This window comes from Atta colombica, unplaced genomic scaffold (assembly GCF_001594045.1).
Source record: "Atta colombica isolate Treedump-2 unplaced genomic scaffold, Acol1.0 scaffold338, whole genome shotgun sequence".
NCBI classification, from domain to species: domain Eukaryota; kingdom Metazoa; phylum Arthropoda; class Insecta; order Hymenoptera; family Formicidae; genus Atta; species Atta colombica.
In genome coordinates this window covers 187,052-211,436 of record NW_017259446.1, presented here as the reverse complement: position 1 = coordinate 211,436, position 24,385 = coordinate 187,052, and the positions used below count along the sequence as shown (strand labels likewise).

The 24,385-nt window shown below is 32.4% G+C and overlaps 1 protein-coding gene across 1 annotated transcript; it reads left to right on the top strand.

Moving 5' to 3' along the window:
• The first annotated feature begins 25 nt into the window (after window positions 1-25).
• Window positions 26-15,550, top strand: LOC108690624 (protein PTHB1). The gene is made up of 12 exons (XM_018198009.1): window positions 26-300; window positions 867-955; window positions 5,944-6,208; window positions 6,684-6,931; window positions 7,181-7,311; window positions 9,441-9,618; window positions 9,943-10,188; window positions 10,430-10,672; window positions 12,167-12,450; window positions 13,028-13,198; window positions 14,945-15,082; window positions 15,314-15,550. The coding sequence occupies exons 1-12, from the start codon at window positions 26-28 to the stop codon at window positions 15,548-15,550; spliced, it is 2,505 nt and encodes an 834-aa protein (XP_018053498.1).
• Window positions 15,551-24,385: the final 8,835 nt, after the last annotated feature.

The window sequence follows — 24,385 nt, the reverse complement described above, 5'->3', positions numbered from 1 at the left end:
ACCAAATTCTTGAAATATTTTGGAAATGTCGTTGTTCAAGACAAATGAATGGTGGAGAACGCAATGCGGAGTGAATGAATCTTTCGATAAACACAGCTTGCTGATCACGCCATTGTTCGGCGCTGACCGAAAGGACATCATTGTCATTGGCAGCCACAGCGGCTACCTCCGAATATATAGCCCGTTCTCGCAATGGATAGAAGAGACCAAGTCGCCTAGCGGTTACAAGTCCTCGGACTTGATCGTTGAGACACAAATCAGCGACTGTATCGTCGATATGAAGGCGGGCAAATTCGTCTCGTAAGTGAGATCGTGAGATTTGTGAAGTGAAAGGATTATTGACGTCGAATGAAGAATTGCACGTTTTTAACTCTGAAATGCATGACCTTGTGATGAAAATTTTTGTGAAAGCCAAAACAACAAGAAATAATTTCAATTCAAATCAATTACGATAAAATAAAATTAATTTAAATTTAATTTATAAAAATGTAAATTTAAAATTAAAAAAATGTAACAATTAAAGAAAGGATAAATAGATAATAGATAAAATTTTACAAAGATTCGTTTTATGTGCATGCTAAAATTACCAATTAATATACACGCATGATATTATTTAAATAATATGTTAAATTATTAAATTATGTTTGATATATAATTGTGAATGAAATTAGATAAATTACACAGACGCTAAAAATAAATATGAAGAAATTTATCTATTAATGTCTCGTTAGAACTTTAGAATGTTATTTAAAATTTTAAACTAAAGTCATTCTGTTAAAAAATTATCTTTAATAAATGCACTTTGCAACATCGTCGTTTGTTTAAATGTTATATTTTTATTGATATACTATACTAATCTGTTTCAGAGGCTCATCAGATACTCGACTCGCGATACTGACACCAAAAAAACTTGTCATTTACAGCATAATTTTGAGTCAAGGTTCCGTTGAGCACGGTTTGTATCAGAATATACATTATTATATTATAATATACATTATAATAATATACATTAAAAATATACATTATTATATTAAATCATAACAAATTAAAATTCTATTCGAACACATTTTTATTATAATTCATCTTTAATTTAATACTTAACTATATAAGTCTTTTCTTATTAATTATTAATTATTATGAATTATGTATTTCTTCTTATTATTAAATAATACGTTTTAAAGAATGGTGTGTTTATGGAATTATAATTTTGAAATATATAAAAGTTTAGCTACAGATCCAGAAATAATTTTGTTGGACCATTAAATTAATTGTGTAGGATGCTAAAATGTAATGAGCGTAAAAAGTACTGCAAAAAGTTTTGATATTTTAGCAACAATTATTAAAACATTTTATATAATTATTTTAATAGTCTAACAAAATTATTTTTTATTTGTATTTAGCTAAATTTTTAGATATACTGATAATATCTTAGAATACTTTAGCACATTCTTTCCGTATAGAAAATAAATCATTGTTTCATCGTCTTAACTGAAGATATGCACGTTAACAAAGGTAGAAATTAACAAAGGTAGAAATTAAGCAATTATCATTGAAGTCTGTATTCTCCGTTATAATTTTTCTCTTCTTTTAATTGAACATCACAGTACGCCGCGTGTTATCGAAATATGAATTTCAATGTATGGTAATAATCGTACAATAGAACAGCCGGAAGAGATGCCAGCACAGATATATAACGACTAATAAGAATGATCGTGAGGACCTCGTGTATAGGTCTGATTGAAATTCTCGCCAGAAACCTGACTTAAATATGCTTCATTAATTAGAATTTTGCAACAAAGTATATATGGATAGAACATGTCGAGCATTACATGTACGTATTTCTATTTCATTATACATGTCTTGTAATCACCTTATATTAGTATCTCTCATTATTGACTACAACAATTAATTATATTACAATTACTAATATAGTCGTCATTATTAGATACTGAAAAAAAAAATGTTGTTTTAACAACATTATTTTAATTAAAAATAATCTCGTTGATTTAACAACAGGATCAATGAAATAAATGAAATTTTATTAAAACAAGAGGAAATATATTTGTTTCATTAATGATGTTATTGAATTAACAAAATTATTTTCAATTAAGATAATGTTGATACATCATTTTTTTAAGTGTAGATATTTTAATTTTTGTTGCTCTCATTACCGTTACATTGTATTATTACTACTATTATAATTCTTGAGTTCAATGTGTAATTTATATATATTTAGGAAGAGGGGAACGTGTAATTATTTTTCGTTTGGTCTTGAAGAAGCCCTCAGGGTTTGAAGCTATAGACCCATCTTCCAAGAGCCAGTTCTGGCTGCGTAGATAAAATAACCGCGAGCGGTGTAGACTAACGAGTATCACAAGCGCGCTAAATTATTCCCGCAAAGATCCTCGGCGATGAGAGATGGAAACGTGCGCGTCTCGTCGACGATATCTCGGAATGATTTTCGTGCGATATCAACAGCAACTTGTATACAAGTTGCAAAGCTGACACCGCATCGTTTTTTTTTGTTGTACAAAAATGTATAACATACATTTGCGAATCATCTTCATAATTGAAGCGGCTGCGAATTAAAATGTATACAATTAAGAAAATTGAGAAGCAATTTATCGAGTATTGCATGAAAAAAATCGTTATTAAATGTGACTGTAACTTGTACTGTTACTTTCAAATTTTGACGAATATATCGATTATTATAATATCCTACAACATCTCGAGAGATGAGAAACTAATTTAAAATTTTTTTTTCATAGAAAATAATGAAAACTTAAAATATTAAACTTCTGGTGGCGTCGTATTTAATTCTAAAAATTAAAGTATTACATCTGATATTAAAAATTATTCTCCCTAAGCATTCGTTTATCGGTCTCTTTCAAAGTTAAAATTTCTTATGTGACACATAAAATTTTTTATGTGAGACGAATAAAATATATATTTAAATGTATGAAGCATGAATATGGATTTATGTGTGTTTATGCTAATCGCCTAATCGTATGATATCGCGTATCAAAGTACGAAAACGCATCGCGCAGTCTCGCTCATAATCTTGACCAATCGAAAACTTGAGTACATACGATGTACTCGAATACGACGTCATAAAGTACGCACTTCTCGACATTTTTTCCGTCTACAGCGATTTACATAACTCTAGAAAAATTTTTTCAATTTCCGCCTTGACTGATGCAGGTTTTCATCATGCAATTTGAAATTAAAATGTCTTTGAAAGATTGAGGAGTCGGATCAGACAATTTTGACCCTAGAATGTTATGTGAAGAACATTTATCCATTAATATTAACAATCTACGCGATTCTACACATAATGTGGAAAATCACATGATCGCTGCAGGGAAATACACATAGATCGGAATATAGATTTGATCATTAAAAACTTACACAATCTTCATCTAATATGTGATATAATAATACTGTTACAGTAAGATACAATATATAATAATGTTACAATTTAAAATAATTTCCGTATCATACATAGTTCATAAAAAATATCAAATTATATACTTTATATTGCATACTATTATGAAAAATTCTTTACATGTATATTTTATATATTTGATATACAATCCATGAAAAATCATTTTTCCTTCTTTACAGTTTCTACTATTAATATATCAAATCGGAATAAAATTAACTTTGTTTACCGCTTAAAGATAGTCTTTGTGGCTGATAAAAATGTTTACTGGTAAAAATGACCGGTTCAGCCGTTCCGATGTTAAAGACTGCTTTCGCAGCCTCGATCCAGGATTGAGAGAGGCGCCTCGAGCTAGTATCTCGTTAAGTCCAACCGATATTAGACGCAGCAATAACAACTGAGCGTTTCGTAATAATTCGCGAGCGCCGTTACGACGTCGAACACATTACGTCGTCGAATGCGTATATTTCTTTCGAGCGCGTGAAGCGCGCGATTCCTGGCGGGGCGCGGAACGCAAAGCAAGAACGATTATTTCCCTCGATGAAAAACCGTCCACAATTGATTTCCGCTCCGATCGCACGCTCACACGAGAAAACGCAAATTACACGCTAGTTATTTTCACATGCATAAGTTGCGACTATCTGATTCACTTCTTTCGTAATATTAAAGACGTTGCGTCTACTTCCTGACGCCAAGTAGGCGCCACCAATTTTCATATTATTTTTACATTTTCATAAAATCTTTCTTTAATAAATATTTTCCGTGATGAAACGAAATACGAAATCAAGTTCTTAAACTTCAAATTAAGACATTTTATATATATATTAATTAATTAACGTCCAAATTTAACGTTGTAAAAGATAATTGTAACATTTTATTCGTTTGGTTAAAAATGGATTTTATTTGCGTCATCAAAGTTTGAATACTTGTAATTTATATTTTTTCGTTCCCTTCTCTCATATAATTTTCAAATAAAAATATTCCATTCTCTTCTCTTTCCTGTGTCCCCCTCTCTCTCTTTTCTCTTTAATTTCAATGTAATAAGAATATAATCATTTCTTTTTATTTTAGATTTTCTATTTTTTAACGCCAACGCGATAATTACGATAACATCTTGGTTTGAATTAAATTATTTATTATAAAATTTATTATAAAAAAATACTGAAGATGGTCTAATTAAGATCGAAACGTTTATAATATATTTTGAGTTTGTTCTTTTTATATTTAATAAATCTATATATTGTTTCGCTCATAAGACCTTGCGTAGTGGTGTTTGTAATATTGTTTTTAAATTTTAGCCACTTAAATTTGTTTATTGTTCTATTTTTTATTTTCAATCATTCATTATTTCTTTGTTTTCTTTTTTTATTTACGTCATCTGAATAAAGGGAACGTATTTGTCTGTATTTTGCGCTCACTTTTTATGGCACTGCCGTTCATTATAACACTGCCGTTGTGATATATATATATATATACACTCAGCAAAACACTGATCGCTCTCGTCCGGACGTTCAAACGACGACGATGAATGCGGTCTGACCTATATATACAGACAGGAATCGCGATTGTTCGCCGTCTCGAGTCTCGAGCCGCTTGTCTAGCGCAGCCTGAGCTCGCACATCCGTCTCGCATATTTATTTCTTCAATTAACTGCGATATATACACATATGTCTACATCGGCTTGATTTAATATCAAAGAAAAAACTGTTTCTCTTGGCAAAAATGCGGGGCGACTTTCTTATTAGTTCTTAGACAAATGTCGTCCTTGCGATTAAAAAAATTCAAGAAACACATTCCTTCGAATGTATTCATAAACATTACGTAATGCGTGATAAATAGATTCTTAAGCCGCGTTGTGATGTATTTAATAATTCCAATAAGCACTAGCGAAAAAGAATATGGATAAAGAATAAAGATTGTTGTTACAATTGACAACAAACTTTTTGTTAAAAAGTTTATTACAAGAACTTAATAAATTTGTTGTTAAAATTTGGAAATAGATAAGAAATTATAAATATAGTGAAAAATAATAAATCTGAAAAGTAGTTCATCACGAGTTTATCACGAGATTAAGGTTCTACTAATGTAAGATTTAACCCTCGGTTTAACTTATTATCATTTTCTAATTCTAACTTATTTTTTTTCTAATTCTTAAAATTAAATCAAGATTAAATTTAAAATTAAGATTCAGGTTCCATTAATGTAAGATTAATTTTAACTCTCGGTTTAACTTGCTATTATTTTCTAATTCTAACTTATTTTTTTCTATTTCTTAAAATTAAATCAAGATTAAAGTAAATAATATTCTCTATAAAATAAATTTTATATTAGTAGAATTGAACCTAAATCAATTCTTTTTGATTAAATTAAAATAATAAAATAAATTTTGTAACTTGACAAATTTAAAAATTTTAGTTTTTCTGATTTTAATATCGATTATCAATTTTAAGTTTTTATCTAAACTGATTTAATTTAATCATTATTTCTTATTACTCTTGCAGGGAACCATTGCGACCTGGAAATTGCTTACGAGCATTTACTACCGCGATTTCCGGCGTCCTTGACGACGGGACCGTTTGGTGGCGTGCGGGGTAGAGACTTCCTTTGCATTCAGTGCCTGGATGGCACGCTTCTCTTTTACGAGCAAGAGACTCCCACCTTCAGTCTGGTTCTCAGGAATCGGTTGCTGCCAGAGCCGATCGTCTACGTTTCGCGGAACGACATCTTCGTAACGCCAAGCTCCTCATGGATCCTCGAATGCTACAGGCAGGTTGTTCCACTATGCCATTCCAAGTAGCCCGTCAATGAACACCTGCCGGTGTGCAGATAACACGGCCGCGATATATCGGATTACAGCCTCGTCTTTCAGGATTATGAGCTGAGAGGACGAATGGAAAGATATACAGTTCACTATCATTAGATTCGCAACAGTAATGGAAGAAAAGCTTTTTATTGCCAAAGGATTTAAAAGTCACTCTAGAACTTGTAATAAGAAAAATATAATATATCACATTCTTTAGTATTATCCCTAATTATTTGTGTATAATTATCAAAATTATTTATTAATAATTTGATTTATATTCTAGCAAAGTTGTGACGATAAAAGCAGTAATGCAAAAAAAATTATTTCAGAAATTTATATTTTCTCATATTTCCAAAATTTGGACGCGTGATTTATATAATTTGCACTAGTAAATAAAATGAGATTTTACATACGTAGATCTGTATATTTTTTACGCAGGTATAAGAGTATGGCGGAATTTGGCAGTAAGGATCGCTCGGAAGAATCAAAGAACTTAGAACCGGACTGGACTTACAATATCGGGGAAGCCGTTCTCGACATCGATGCCGTTATTTTGAGCAGCTTCGAAGTCGGGATTCTCATACTCGGCGAGAAAAGTCTGTATTGTTTGAAAGACAATTGCGTCACTCTGAAATACTCGAAAAGGCTCGAGTACAAGGCACTCTGTTTTCAACCTTTCGTGATAGGTAATTGACGATAGACTTAAAAACTCGACGAGAAAAGAAAAAGAAAAAGAAAAAAGTATATTAAATTTTGATCTCATCAAAACATTTTTTCTCGAAGAAAGAAAAAATAAGAATAAGATGAACAAATTAGAGAAAACCGTGTGATTAGGTATAATTGACTAGTATAGTTGACGCGCGATGCGACATGCCTAATTAATTATTTTAATAAATAGAAGATAAATGTGTGTTAATTGAGTGCGATACTTATAGAACCGGATGGCAAGTTGATGGTGCTTGTAATCGCTGACACGAACACCCTGATGATTTATGAGGGCACGACTCTTAGATGGTCAGCTCAGTTACCTTTTACTCCGGTTGCTGTAACTCGAGCGCATTTTCAGGTAATCAATTGCATAATGCCTATATTTGTATTCTTGCTCGATGCGGCACCTCAAAATATTATATAGTATAGCGCCATTTGAGAAAAAAAATTTAAAAGAAACCAATAATTTTTCTTGATTATTTGAAATAGCAAGGTTTAATATCATAACAGTTTCCTATTATTAATAAGTGTTACGATCAATAATTGTTACACTAAAAGTTTAATTTGTAACATAACATTAAATTAATAACATTAAATTTATTTAATATTACATTACAATTTTTTCACACACTTCATGTACGTTATATATTTACAATGAATAAATCAATTTTTTGTTTAATCATCTTGCAATAAGTAATAATATTATACACATAACAATTGATATACTTTTTTTAAAAAGAAGAACTTCGGTTATAAGTTCGTAGCAAAGAGATCACATTAATTTATTGGCCTATTCAGACTTTTTATTTTATCATTTCATTTCTAATAGCATTGAAATGGTACAGCAACATAACAAATGGTCGATATATTGTTTTTGACAAGGTAACTTTGCCAATGAGAAAAGACTGAAATAAAAAATAATCAGTTTTCGAAAGGTTGTCTTATCCGGATATTGGATAGTGACACATAGAAAATATGGGAGAATTCCTTTTAGAAAAAGGAATGAAACAGAAAGAAAGAAAGAAAGAAGACCTCGATGGAGCATATATCTACATACATTCACCATGATAGTCCGCAATCAAAGCCGATGACATTTGACAAAGAAGCGAGCCGAGACCTTCGCCATATCGGTGTATCCTCTTCCGTGTCGCACTATCAGCACCGCCAGCCGTTGTTTCTCTGACAACGTTATGTCAGGCACGGATCTATCGTGTCCTTGTTATCGGAAGCCTCTTTGATGTAACTTCTATTCCACATTTTAAAGAAGTTAACGAAGAGTAGAACAATCTTGAGCTTCTATAACAACAAATCTTGTGAAACTTATACATTTTGTTTTTCCTCCTAAGATTCTCTAAACATTATAAAGCAAAATGTATCTCGAAATTTAATAATGTACATACAATTATATAGAAACTATTATATGAAAGTAAAATTTTTCACTAAAAATTTTACGGAAATATTATCTGTCTTTCGCTATAGATTCAAAGTTAATTATAAATTACAGTTATGTTTTTTCTTTTATCTGTCTGTGAAGATCGTGTCAAATGTCAACACATATATAAAACGATAATCAAATTGTTTGAGAACACGTTTGACCATCTTATGGATTGTTCTCATTTAAGAATTTTTGAAACCGCAAAACGAAAGAAAAAAAGAAGTGAAGATAAAAGCGAAGAGCTAACGTGGCAATGACGATCGAAAGAAACATTCAAGGCTTTTATCATCGGCGTCGCCAATGAAAGACCGGGAAAGGAAAAAACCGCAAGAGTGCAGGGAAGGATGAAGAGTCGGCAATTATCACCCTGGTTTTATCTTATCGTCCTGCCACAGCTAGCACGCGGCCAGCAAGGTTACCATTGTTGTCTTTCCGGAGGACACAGAGCGCGCGAATTGCTGGCTAATTAGCTTAATACCGAGAACTCCGATTCGTTAATCAGCGAACTATCGTCGCGGCAACTGGAGCTGTTCCGCATCGACATGAGAAAAACGCTTAGAAAACGCCTAAATCAGCCGGACGTCAGTATGAAAATAGCGACGAATGATTATTTTTATCTTATCTCGCGTAATGACAAAAGCAGAAATAGCCTTTCAGCTTGCTGTTATGAAAAGAACCTGCTATAAACTAAGCGCTTGAACTGAAGTTTCACACGCAAAAAAAAAACGATAATCTAATGCATTTTTCTCTAAAATGAAGAGAAATAAAGTTTGTAATTAATAATAAAATAGCTAAAAAGATGAAAAGTATACCACCGTACTCGAATTACTTTAATTTTTAATCTGAAAGGTCAGATCACTTTTACGAGCAGGTCTTTAATTTAGCTCTCATATTGCTTTTGCACATCCGCAGGATAATAACTATGATGTACAGGCCATTCCAGGTCTCCCGCAGTTCCTTTTTTTTATCTACAGTTTCTTTGACCAATTTAGGGTTGATTTTTTTCTTTTGCAATGCAACTGTAATCTAGAGTTTAATATTTCTTTTTTTAGCACTTAGATGGAGTGATCGTCATTCTTTCCGAAGAGGGCCAGCTGGAGGCTTGTTACTTAGGCTCGGAACCGTCGTTATTTATCGCGCCTCCTCTGCATCGACGCGGTTACGATTACGTGGCCGCCGAAGATGAGCTCATAGAGCTGCGCAAATTAGCGAAGAAAAATAAGGCTTCCGGTATGAACATAATATGAATCATCAATATACCTAAAACAATCATTAGCGATATAAAGAATAAGTTGTCTATCAAGAATCTCTTCAAAGTCTAAATCACCTATAATTAAAATTTAGTTCTTTGGCTGATATTCATAATCGATTCTCGTATATAAGATCGTCTTAAATACAATCTTAAGATGTCACAAATCCAATCAGAGGATATCAGCATCTTAAGACATTACTTAAGATGATTATCTTGATCTTAAAATATAATAAGAACCGAATATATGTAAATATATCGACTTTTATTACAGACATTAATTATTTTATAATCAAAATTATAAGGCAATCAACTCAGTGATGTCACCATGGACGCTGAGCTGATAATATCCGTGACCGTATCTGCGGATCTGGAACCCTGTCCACGCGGAAACCAGGACGACAGTAAGGACGACTCGGAGGATCGTAATTTAATGTGCAGGATCACCATAGAATTGTCCACGTACATGACGCTTCGCGATGTTCAAGTATGCGTGGACGTCTCGAAGCCATTCGTCGCCGACAAGGATCGCCACGTTATTACCAACCTTTGTAAGCAAGTCACGTAAAGTTACATATTTATGGCGCAAAGACTCGAACAAGAAAATAGCAGTTTCAGAATAAAATTAAAACGCGAAAAATAGAATGACGCTGTTGGAAAAAGATATATTCTTCACGCAATGATACTTACTTTTTTTCTATTTCTTATAATCAAAAGAATTGACAGAATTGCTGTAGAATGTCAATAATAGCGGCTAATTCGTTAAGTATGTCACTAATTGATCATGCGAAGGTGACAGGCACGTTCTGCGCGCAATGATTTACCCAACGATGGATTTACCGGCGATATCATCGGACGTGAGAATCACGGCGAGCTACGAGACTGCGGATCATGGGAGCCTACGCGTACTTCAGAAGACGACCCAATTACCCCTGAAAATGATGCTGAGGGCCTGCCCACCCGAGAACACATCCACCTTCACGGCGACCATCAAATGCAGCGAGTCCCTTGTGGCTTTTAGCCAACTGTTTCCCGGTAAATCTATCGGCACCGTCGTTTATAATACTCCCTTACCTTTCTCGTCTTTCGTAACCAGGTCTGCAATCGCGATAAAATTATTCCTCTCGAATCTATTGCCGAGAAATTTTTCTGTGGTTTCATACAACAACATTATTACAACCCCCCCCCTCCCCCCCTATTAGATTTAATTAAAATTTTAACTTGTAAAAATTGTGTACTACAAATATTGCATTATATTGAGATTCAAATAGTTCTCTCTGAGGATTTAAGTTTATATCTTCATATTTATCATAGAGAAATAGTGTGACGTAATTGATAAAATTATATATATTCTTAAAACTTCATGTGTGTGTCACAAAGTGACAATACGTATCATCTTTAATGAAATAGATATATGTATGTATAAGTTATATGATATTGTCGCAATTATATCATCAATTCGATAAAGAAATGCAATTGATATCTAAATATAATGTACAATTCTTATGAATGTCATCGATATATGAGTCATGGAGAAATTGGTTGTTTTCATATGTGACATTATAGACGGCAGCTTTGTGTTGCCGCCCTGCTGGTCCCATCGTCGTAAAGGATTCCCCAAAAATCTCACGGATCTTTTTTATTTCCACTACCTCGTATTTCCCCCCGTTGTTCCCCGTCGGAAATTACGGGCTAGGAAATTGTGGATAGAGAATTAGGATGTCTCGTTTGCGAACGGCGATATTAAGGAATCCAGTCTCTCTCGTTCGTGGTTTAAACATGCGGCATCTCGGCCCATCTAATACGATAATCAGACATCGCGGGCCTCAGGGACCTTACTCGAACCTCTTCAATCATGGCACATTTTCTTCCTTTTATCGGCCCCTCGACTTTAAGCCTCGCACACCTGGTAGATTCGTAATTTAAAGTCGGTAAAATTCTCGTTAAGTGAATTCCTTCCCTCCCATGAAACCGCCAAGAATAAAAAATATCATAAAAATATCAATGTCTTATTTCAAATCTTACACAAATGATATCCCAGAATTTTCAATTGTAATTTCTATCATAAAAAACGTTTTAATAAATTTAAGCTATTTTTTAAATAATTACAAGAAGTTTAAACATTTATTGCATATTGTTAAAATTAAATATTAATTGTTTAGGTCGTCAAACGCTAAATAAAGATAATAATGAAAAAATACACTAGGAGAGAAAAATATACTAGGTCTTAATAAATAATTGTTTGAAGAGTACTAATATTTATTTACAGAAAATAAATATTTGCTAAATAAAAAATAATAACGGTTAAATCAAACTAATGGTTTGATTCTTGTACCAAATATGTTTACATTTAATAAATATTCATCTGGCATTATCCAAATAAATATTTATTAAAATTTAGTTTTTTTCTCTTAGTAAAAATCGTCTGAATTAATTAACTGAATAATTGAATTTTCTTATTTAATTGTTTTCTCCTGAAATTATGTGAGAAATTTGCGACAAAATTTTAATCGCGATAATTCTTCGCAGAGTTTACAGGAGAAGTACAGAGGAAAAATTGGAACGTACTTGGCTTGCAGCACTTGCAAACTGGCAGTGTGGTGACAATCGTTTCCGGCGCTACCAGCAATCGATATCGAGTGCAATCAAATGACGGACTTTCGATGGCCTTGGTGGTACAGCAGCTGATGAATAGGCTCAAAGACAAGGCCACCGGAAACTTTACGACCGCCATCGCGCAAAATCACATACAGCTAATACAGTCTCAGATGGAGGCACATTATCATAGTCGTCAGAAGGTGGACAAAATCGCGGTAATTTATTTAAATAAGTCTTTTATGCAAACTATATCTTTTTAATTTTGATATACAATGATCAAATAGTTTAAAGAAATACATTCATGTATACAAACACGTATTACACTAAATGTAATTATAAACATAATAAGTTGCTTCTAATTGTAATTATTTATTTATATCTTTGATTTAAGATAAGATATGTAATATTATTTTATTTTTAATTCAAAATCCAATTGCTAAATATTTGCCCTTCTCTCGTCTTTTTATTAAAGTTTCAATTTTAATTTCGACTTCCATCTTGTAAAAAAACTGGAGCTTTGATAAGCTAAGCATTTCCATGTAAAGATCTATACAATATTCTGTATGAGAATTCTTAGAATTTTTATTTTCTCTATTTAGCCCCCCCCCCCTCTCTTTTTCTCTTAAAAGCTTCTAATTTTGTCGCTCCCATAAAATTTGAGGTCAGTTTTTCGCAATCAATTGACGATGCTGACGGCATTGGCGGCGTCCAATTCATTAACATCGTCGTTACTATCGATTAATTACACTCGTTTCTCTCTTCCTCAGCATACTTTTTTGTTCGCAAGTACAGAGTGAGATCAAGCTACTGTCGACCCAGTTGAGAAACATCGAGAGGAGGATGCTGCGTGCCGTGAGAGAGCGAAATACTCGGTCTCTGGGCACGACCGGACTGCCGTTCCTCTTGGAGTCGACCTATCGTGCGATCTTCGCGCTTCTGGACGATCTCGCGATCGCACGAGTGGTAATTGACCAATATCCAACCCTCCTACAACTGATCCTTTTCTCTTTACAGCGAACTCGTTCGGAGATCTATCTTAGCCCTTAATCAGATGTACGTTGAACGTAAAGTACGTTTAACGTAAATCTAATTTCGTAAGATTTATCGTAAAATTGTTGAAACAGTTTTGACTATTTTTAATTTTTATAAGCACGCTTTTAATCATTTTTACCTACGCAGTTAGTATCATTTGTAATCTATTTGTTACATTAAAAAGATTAAATCTTGCACTATCTTAATATTTTTTAATAATAAAACAGTAAGAATTCGTTGTTATTAAAAATATGGCAACAAAATTTGATCTTTAATTGGTTTAAATTGTTTTCTGAAGTCGAAGTTAATATAAAAATTTGTATTTCTCTTATATACTTGTAATTAATGGAAAGAATCTCTAGTTACGATTTCTATGCATTCTCGTCAGAAAATTGTAATGAATATATTCTCAACCAATACTACAACTGAAATGTAGTCTCAGAACCTGCTCGATAATGCTCGCAAGTCGCGCACGTTGTCCGCTGCAGTTGCCTCCGTTTATTCACCCAACGCTGACAGCGATGGCGAGCGGCGACCATAATCTCGGCAATATAAAACACGCGAACCACTTGACAGTCGGAACCGATCGCGGTCGATAGAGTACGCCACGTCTTATCGCGCGCCGATCTGGAAGCGGAGATGGCAATCGCACCGATGCAATGGCGGTTTCGCGAAACTATATCAACGTGCTCGTGATCGTTACTCGATCCCTCTTGTCGCGCTCGAGTGGCTTATTATTTGCGAGATTTATGGCATTCCAGGAAAGGGAATTCGATGTCGATCCGCACGATATGCGGGAGAGCCATATTTAGATAGATAATAAAGGGTAAAAGACAACGACACAGGAAGAATCGTTTCGATGTCATAAAATTAAATTGAAAAAACAATTTACTAAACTTTAATACATAATTCTTTGAATAGTATTAATTGTAAGTAAACATTTACAGTAAATAAATGTTTACTCAATAAAAATGGCAGCTAAATTAAATTAATAATCTTTGTATCAAATAATTAGTAAATACTTACTAATCAAACAAATATTTATTAAGATTTAATAATTTTTTCAGTGCAGGCAAACATAAAATTATCGATATGTATTTACTTTATAATTTCATAATCTTCAAAATCAGTTTCTTTCCATCTTCTTTGTATATTTGAATTCTATAAGGAGCCATCAAGTTAATCCATCAGCCGACATGCTGAGAACGATCGAGAAATTAAATTAAAATAATTTATTAATAATAATTTATTAATAATTTATTAATCCCGGAGAAAGTAACAAATACGAGAGTAATATCTCCATCCACTGTTGCGGGAATATAAATGTTGACGTAAATGAAGTTAACGTTAACGAGCAAGTATTTAGGTATACTTTTAGGTATACTACTCGTACTAAAAAAATCGACCTCCTGTCGAAGAATATTCTAACAATGAGGACTACTAACAATCTATTCTAATATCAATTAAAATCGTTTCGACTTCTTCAATATATTGTAGAAAATATAAACGGTTAATAAATGTAAAAAAAAAAAAAAATTAAAAAGGAGTGCCTGACCTCGTCAAAAAATTACTGGTTTCAATTCCTGACCTAAATCTCGGTTCGCATTATCCGGACAGATTGGCGACGTGCAGTCCGTCAATGCGGCGTGATGTAACGCAGTAATTGGGTTGTTGCAGGAACGGGAACGCGCCGGCCACGGTCTGCGGTGCGTCGTGAGGTTACTGCTCCTGTTGTTGAGGCTCAATGTAAACGACGATAAGTACGCGATGCTCGAAGCCGCGATCGGATTCGATCCGCAGCTGTGCGACGAACTCGTAAGTATTATGGCGACCCGCAATTCAATCTCTTCGTTCTAACAATAAGTGGCTAAAATATGTCCGACTATTAAAAATATAATTTCGATTAATCATTTGGAAGGAATATAGATTGGCCAGTTTGTACTGTCGTTCATAAAGAAATATTGTTTACATTGTAATCGCAATGTGCCGGTGCTGTTTTCTTCTATTTCTTTTTTTTTTCCGATAAATATTCGTTCGATTTCTCAGGACTGGGAAGAAATCGCTGATGTCAGCCTGAGCGCTTTTCTACGATCCACTTCGAGAAAATCCACGAGTCATCTGGATACGAAGCCCACGACGTTAACTAAAATGACGTCCACCAAAGAATTCAGCAAGTTGAAGAAACATTTGGTACACGCGATTGAACGTCTTGATAGCTGCCGAGAAGCTGACATAGTCGAGAACGAACAGTTGGAAGCTGCAGGCGATCATGCTTCTTCTTAAAAATCGTTAGATTTTTCTAATATAGAAATTTCTTTTACATAAAAGTGTACAACTTTCACTTTTCTGTGATTACTTTTACATTTTTTAATTTATTTTTACATGTTCTAATTTATTTTTCTTCATGGAAACCGAAAATTATCATAATAATAATAACGTTGCATTCAAAGAAAAATTGGTATATTGAAATAAAGAATAAAATTCTTATTCATATCGTTACGAAATCACTATCATTTATGCTTCAATCATTTAAAAACTAATTCATAGTTGTTGATATAACTTTAAATTAGATTTTAAATGATTGAAATATAACTGACAGCGATTTCGTAATGACGTGAATAAGGATTTTATTAACTTCCATGTACATACTAATTTTGCTTTGATTGTAGTGTCATTATTATGGTAATTTTCAGTTTAAATGAAAAAGATACATAAGAAAATGTAGAAATAAAATGCTCTCCGAACGAGATCACTAAAAAAATAATATCTACCATTCTAAACGTATTTTCTCAAATACTTTATTACAATAAACAATGAAAATAGAGAGAAGAAAAAGTTAGAATATGAAATTAAATTTTTCATCAGAATTCGATTCTTGTAAGATAATATTTAACTTATCATCAAACTATGTTTCTTCAATTTCATACGTAAATTTCTTAAAATAACAAAGAAAGAGAAGACAAAATTTTTTCAAACACAGAAAGCAGAATTTGGATTCTGTCAGGGTTTTCAAGATTCGCCGATATGATTGATTGCTTCAGCATTTTTAATGAGATTTGCAGGAGTATTACTGTGCGTATTGGACGTATCTTGGCGCCGTTGCGTGTGCATATACCGATAAGCTACGCAGGTGCAATACACGCATATTACTTATGCACGGACACGCAAAGTCGGACAGACGCGCGGTTTACGTAAGTGCGTCTATACACGCGCCGGCGCTGCGGCGATAATTTTATTCCACCGCCTGCGGCATATTATTGAAATAGGCGAAGTCGAACAGCGTAACGTATAGTTTGAGTGATTCACTAGCTGGCGCCACGATTCCGCTTTTTCGAGGCTAATTAATGGGAAGAATGTATGAGACGGGAGAGTATATGTTTAACTCGCCGGGACCAATAACAGCCACGCGCTTTGTTCGCGATAATTTTCTTACGAGAGCGTTCTCTGTATAATGTTATGCAAAGTGCTTGCCCCGTATAGAATGGAAAGGATCGTAAGAATTTTTCAGATCCCAGGCTGTTCACACACGCTGTTCGATACCCGCCATGACAATAAGAGACATGCAACTTATCGAATGATTATAGCATTGTTATGAGCAGACTATGCTCCTGTGTGTTGACTCTTTCATTATAAATGATTATAATAAAACTATCTCAAAATATATAAATTCTGTTTGAAATACATCTCTGTGATTGCAGTAGATTGTACTGTTTAATGGAATGTTGAATTAACTTTATGTTTTCATCTGTTTATTAAAATGTACACAGAAAAAGAATTACTTGTTTTAACTAAATACATTTTTCTGAATTATAATTTTAAAATTGAAAAAAATGATTATTTCCAACAATGTTTTTTTTTTTTGTATCAATGAAATATTATCTTTAATGCAAGGTTAATGAAGAAAATGTTTTATTGGTGCAAAAACAACAATTTCAATGTTTTATTTGTCAGTAAAAAATCTTCATGTTTTTCTTCTTTAAATTTTTGTTCATTGATATGATTGATTTTATTAAAACGTAAACAAAACATAAAATTTTGTTAGCCTATTTTCTTCATCTTATTTCAGCATTAAGAAAGTAACGGGATAATAACAAATTGACTTTTTTAATGTTGACGTAACGGTAATGGTAACTACCTACTATTTTGACATAGTAACGGTAGTTATTTTAAGAAGTAATTTTCTATTCTTCACTTTTATTTCATTTTTATATGCTTTTTTAACAAGTTTCATAAAAGCATATTTTTTGCATTTTAAGAAACATGCAATAATAAGAAAAAATTTTTGTCTTGAATGCCTTAAATATTTATTACGGATTATTTTAGTACATCGTTTCTTCAAAACAATTTTTAATTAGAAATAATAAATTTTTTTTGTAAAATAGATTCTGTGTTATTAAATTTTGCACATTCGTAAATACGCTTGAATCTCTTTTGATTTAAGAGACTATTAATTACTAATTACTTTTTTATTTTTATAAATTTACATATAAAAATGAATGAAGTTTAACAATTTTCGCGTTTAATACTTTCGACATTCGCGTACATTGCACCGATTCACACGACAAGAAAGAGACTCCTCTCGTGAGCATGCAGATGCGTGCTACGTTCCGCGGCTTCCCACGAGCATGAAGAAACAAATAATCGCGAGGCCCGCGTAACTTTTACTGCCGAAGTGCTCGGCAAATATTTAGACGACAGCACTTTTCCGTTGCGGCCACTGATGTAACAAATTGAAATATTTGTGGCCACAGCTTTGCGGTTCGGATAAACGTCTTGCGGTAGCACTGGCGGATAACCGCGAATATCAATGCGTAAACAATGCAATAATGTAAGCTTTTACGGGCGTAATGTTTAATTATATTGGCATACAGTCAATATAAATCGAGAGCAAGGTTTTCCAGAACTATTGACTTTGTTTTACTTCAGCTCCAATAACGAATTTTTCGATGGAGTTGAAATTCCAGAAAGAGTTGAGGGAAGCATTTTATTATTTACTTTATTACAACTTTTCAATGTTCAACATGAAATCTCATCAATAACCACAGTTTGAATAGATTATAAAATATTAAATTTTGGATTTTAATAATAATTCTTAATGCTTCATTTTTCAGGAGTTTAGAGTAATAATAATTGATAACATTCTAATAATTTATTAAAGTACACACATTTAATTTGTTACTAAATCTATCATAAAAATCTAGAATATTAAAATCTATAATATTATTTTTTAGATATTCTTCATGACTATAAAATTTTATAAGACAAATACAATTGTAGCAATTTTTCATATAAACATCGCTTTCGTAATTTTCTCGGAAAATCTAACGAAAACATTCGCACGTCGAATTTAATTTATACTACTAGATGTTATTTCGCGCAACAACGCAAAAAGATATGTAGATGAAAAATGTCACTTTTTTAACTGAATACTTTTATGTCTTAGACGAAACGATCCATCAATCGATCGCCCGAGGCACATTACAGAAAAAAAATGCGGCAAATCGATAAACATGCGGAATAAATCGACGACGTCTCCGAAGGTGTGGAAAGAAAATTACGAGTTGTATACTATTGTATCATTTTATCACTACTTTGCCGGAGGAAATTCAGAAAAAAACCCTGACGACTGTCTCATATCTCACCATCGGCATCATCGCCATTGCCACTTCGGAAAAAGGGAGGAGAAGAGTTCACCGAGAAGGTTAGGATCCGATTATATCTTATTGCCACATTTCCAGTTTATTAAGTGATAGATACAAACAGTGAATCTTGTTCTGTTCCTTATTGTTATCTGTCTAACGGAAAACGCTGTAAATTTAACATTCTTACATACAATACAATTTCATAGGGATGCAATCGATTGAGAGTACAAAGATATGAAATCGATAGACTAGATTAATGTTTGGACAGAAACATTTTAGAGGATTTTATAGATCAGTTCGAATTTTAAATATAAATATTTCTGCAAATATTTATATTTGTATCTTTCCCTCTTTTTGATTAATTTGAAATCAATCTTCCTACGGCAAAAGGTAAAATACTTTTCCAAATCTTTTTCCATTGTTTAAATTAATAATAGATTATAGATAACTCTGAATTAAATTTGAAACAAAATTTCTAGATATTAATTAAAATTCTCATAAAATTAAGCAAAGTATAAAATTTTGCTAGCTAAAATTGACAATTTATGAAATACTTTAAATTATTAGAAACATCTTTGCTCTTAGAAACATCTTTTATCTATTTTCTTTGTAAAGAAAATAGATAGTATCCAAGTAAATTATTTAAAGAATTATTAAATTAAAGAATTATTGAATTATTTAAAGAATTCGCCGGGGAAATTAAAATTCTCAGTTTCTGAAAGATCTTCAGACATTTCAGTGTTAATTCGATAAATTCTTGACATATTGGATTTTTAGAAAAGATTTATGTGCAAATTGTTGTTGAAAATAGAATTCGATACACCCTTTCTATTCTGCCGCAAAACTGTTAGACCAAGAGATCTAGAGTGACCAGCTCGCTTACATCCTTCTATTGCCATCTATTATATCTAAAAAGCCACTCGACTTCCCGCTGGCTTGTGTAAACGCGGCATGGCTCGCATAAACTGCTGTAGACATGTAGAAGAATTGCGGGCGAGTTAGAAGGACGATAAACGAGACAAATGAGAGAGAAAGGGTCTGAGGAACGTACCTGAGAGGAAGTGCTGAAGAAGGTTTCGCGTGTTACGTGTTTGTCACTCGACGCCACGAGAGATGCGACCTTTCCTCTAACACGTCGCTTCCGACAATCGCCATTCATTCCTCGAATTAGCTTCAACAAAGACTATTACCCGGTGTAATAAATGACTTTAGGAAAAATAATAAGACTACGCTAGATAATAAATATAATAAAAAATAGGATTCATCATTCACGACATTCCTCCTTAACAGAAAATATCGGTAATTTTGCAAGAATTAAGAAAATGATCTGTATTATATAACTATTTGAAAACAAATCTATATCTATATAATCATAGCGCAAGAAAATTATAAGTTTGTAAGGTAAATTATATAAGATTTTCAACAATAAATAGTAGCCTAATGAGAGTCAGCAATGATAAACGGCGCAATTATTTAGTGAACAATCAATAATCAGTTGTTGAATTGATATCTTCTTTATTTTGATATAAGATTTTCAATTTTATTTTAAGACATTTTCAACTTAAGTGAATTGTATAAGTAATAGAACGATGTTAAAATATACAAAGGTCTACAGAATCGTCTGAACTATCTAGAACGCTTGCCTCAACGAATTCCTGATTAACAGAAAGTGAACTGTCCTCTATTCAAACAATACTCGGAAGTGGAATAAGAATGTAATACTCCTACAGTAAGAAGATCAAAAAGATAAGACAAATGTCATAAAAAGAAAAACAAAAGGAAAAAAAAAGTTCTTTCAAAAGAACATACTTATATATTCATAACAAAAAAATAATAACACTCTTTATTTTTTGCTTTAGTATAAAAATAAGATTAAAAAAAAATTTTTTTACTATTAACTATCATTTTTATTTTGTTAACTTCATTTTTTTGTCTCTATATCATTTCTGCATTTAAAATTACAAAGTTTTATCGAGTCTCAATCATTTGTAAACCTTAATTGTTGGCATGCGTCGAATTTGTACGTATGAATTCTGTATCCTGTATCCAAATAGTACAGACATATTCGCCAATTGACACGTAATAATTATAGCCGCAACTAGGGCGGAAAAACATACTCGAAGCAATACCCGAACGAAAAAAAGGTGGCATGATAATATACATGATTAACTTTCTTCTGGTACATTTTGTATATCATTGATTCTGCTTAAATTATAGAGAATTAATAATCCTTCAAGGAGAATTGTGGCAGGAAGCAATTTTTCTGATAATTTTCTGCTGCAGAAAAACATGCGGTTTCTCATAACGTCGTCGTTTAAATGAAACTTTTAAATTTCCGACGCGCAATAAGGCATTACTACAATTCAACACTCTCTCACGGGATAAGTGGCGCAATTTAAGAGGGCCTCGTAAATAAACGATTTTTGCAGACACAAAAAAAAAGCGCATCTCGCATGGCGACGGTTCACCTATCGAGGTCTTTAAACGTCATTAAATTCCGAACGAGAGCGTGCGAGCGAGCCCTTCATCTACCTTCGACCATCCCGCTGGATTACGTGGAAATTCGCCTGCGGCTTTGCGCGATCGACCTTCCCGGAAGAACTTCTAGCAGAGATCCGACAGACAGGACGGCGATCTCCTAGCGGCATGAGAATGCGACGGACCGAGCGAAGAGCAGAACGCGCGATTATGGATAGGATTCTTTTGTACCCCGACATGCACCTGCAATATGCGTTCCGCCAGTCGAGATCCAGATAGGTGGCTTTTTAAATGCGCATTTCTCGTACGCGTGCACGCAGAAAAACTGGTCCCGAATGAAGATGCATATTGTATGGGACGCGTAGAAACGGAATCGAATACGCGCGATTACTCCGTCAACAGTCTATCGGAAAGTTTAATTGGTATATTTCCGATTGGAAAAAGTGATGCTACATCGGAGATACTTGGAATCTCAAGTCGACTTTCAGAGTCCGAAGATAAAGTATTAAAAATCATAATCAAAAAAGTTAATTATCTTTCTAACTTTTAACTCGGTTCTTTTAGTATATAAGTAGTCTAAAATATCAAGAGTACAGAAAAAATGATATTGTATCAACAGCATTATTTTAATTGAAAATAATCTTGTTGATTTATAACAATAATACTAATAAAACAAATAAAATTTTATTACATAGTGTGCATCAGTTCAGAGAGTGCAGGAATAAAAAACAGACTTTATTTCATTAATAGTGTTATTGTGTGAATTAAGAAAATTTTATTTTCAATTAAAATGATGCTGTTGATATATAATCATTTTTTCAATGTATATGTATTGAAGATTGAGGATTGCGAATTGAAAATTAAAATATAATTAATCCAGATGAAATGATTAAAATTGATTGACCGAATTCTAATCTTTAATTTGCAATCCTCAATTAGTAGTCTGATACAACTTAAGAGATCATCATTTCTCTCTTCTTCTAACGTTTATTCATTAAAGTTTTTATCTAAATTATTAAAGTATCTAAATTATTAAAATATTCTAAATATTAATACCCTAAAAATACATTCACATGTTGATTTATTATTTAACGACAAATTTAGATTTTTTTCAAAAAAATCAATATATGCCGATCTCATAATCACTTCCTGAGCATCTTTCTGATAAAATTAATAAAAAAATTTTTAATATTCAAGTTTGAAATTTTTTAGCATGAATCTTTATGATTCATCTCAATGATTGATAACTTCTGATAAAGCATGAAAAAAATCAACAAAATATTTCTGATGAACAACAAAAATTTCAGGTATTGAAGATATAATTATAATTATAGATAACTGTGTACATTTCATACGGTATCTTATATTAGAAGTATAAGATTTAGCTTATTGCATTTTTGGAAACATTTAAGTTAGGCTTAAAATATTTTCTCGTATTGTTATATTTAAAATAAATAATAATCTCTGACCGAACAACTGTATACTTATACCTACAATTGATTCTTTAATCTTACATATTTTGTAGAAATTCCTGCTATAGGTGATAGCTAAAGTTTTTCTGGGAATCATGTGTATAGCCATGATATATAATTTGACGTGTTATCTACGTAATATAAGTTACCTACGAAATAATTTCTCTGATAATTTTTTAAAATAAATAATACCGTGTGGAATATTTTTTTATTATCAAGAGCAGCATCCACAGCATTCATGATTTTACTTCAGAATTTTATTTCTCATCTTAGACATTGTTATCATTAAGCGAAGTTATTTATTTGTTCCTACTTTTTATTGATTCGTTGCATTTGGAAATATCGATTTAGAATAGTGTAAATATAAAATTTTACCTTTGCTTCACAAATCTTCTTTAAAGACATTACAAATGTCTGAAAAAGTGTATGTTGAGATGCAATGAAGAAAACGCAGGTTTATGAGTGGCATAAACGTGAAGGAACAACGATTCGCGTGAATGTTGTGGAAGTCGGCAAAAAATTAAAAGAGAAAAAACGTTTTCTAGGAATGCTTCCAAAAGTTTTACAAACATTAGCAAAAGTGTGTCACTAAAGAAACTACCTTTAAGAAAATATTGTGTAAACAGATGTAAGGATACTTATTCTTATGTAAACTAACTGAAAATGTTTTCGTTATTATATATAATCAACGAATATGTAATTGCATTGTATATGCCTATTATAATTATAGTAAAAGTAATTGATTACGAATTAATTGATTGCGTTAATTGAATATGTGCGAAAGCCGATAGAAATTTCTCGTCTTGTTCTAAATCAGTATCTTTTCTAGATGGCGCAAGATACGTCATCACCGGAAACGGATTCAAGATTGTACGCAAGCCGTACAAGCCGTAATACTTTTTTTTCTTTATAATCTAGATCATATCATCCAACAGATAATTATTACGCAAATACAAAGTAGTGCGATAAAATCAGAGACATGAAAAAAACTGACATGCCTAATAACTTCGAAAATGTATGACTTCAATTTCGAAAAATTTTTTATTACATTTCTTATGGATACTTATAAACGCCCACAGCTATACTCACTTCTGTAATGCGCAAAATGCTGCATTCCATAATTTTACATCGATTAAAATCATTCGAAACAATTAATAAAAATTCGTTTTATAAAATTATGAAGATATCTAATATTCAAAATTTATTATTAAAAATCAAAATTTTAAAACCTCTAATTTCCAATGTTAATTATTCGAAAAAAATTTTGATATTTGATTTTGCAGAAATAGATTCTCGTTCGAGTATGTATTTTACGAGATCATTTTCAAATGACGTACAATTTAAATAACGTGTCCCTCTATTTTGCAAACACGAAATATATATTAGCTATATATTAGCAGAAATTATACCGCAGCGGTGATGATTTACGATTGGCTAGAAATTAAGATGCTATTTTAATCAAATATCATTTCGCGTGAATAATCGTGTCGATTGTTCGGTGAGCACAGGGCGGCGAAACATAAGAG

What these genes read in the sequence shown, in the direction of transcription:
- LOC108690624 (XM_018198009.1), top strand. Translation starts at nt 26, where the DNA reads ATGTCGTTGTTCAAGACAAATGAATGGTGGAGAACGCAATGCGGAGTG. An exon ending in TAACTCGAGCGCATTTTCAG is followed by an intron (nt 7,312 to 9,440) that starts GTAATCAATTGC and finishes TTCTTTTTTTAG; the next exon opens with CACTTAGATGGAGTGATCGT. An exon ending in TTTTAGCCAACTGTTTCCCG is followed by an intron (nt 10,673 to 12,166) that starts GTAAATCTATCG and finishes AATTCTTCGCAG; the next exon opens with AGTTTACAGGAGAAGTACAG.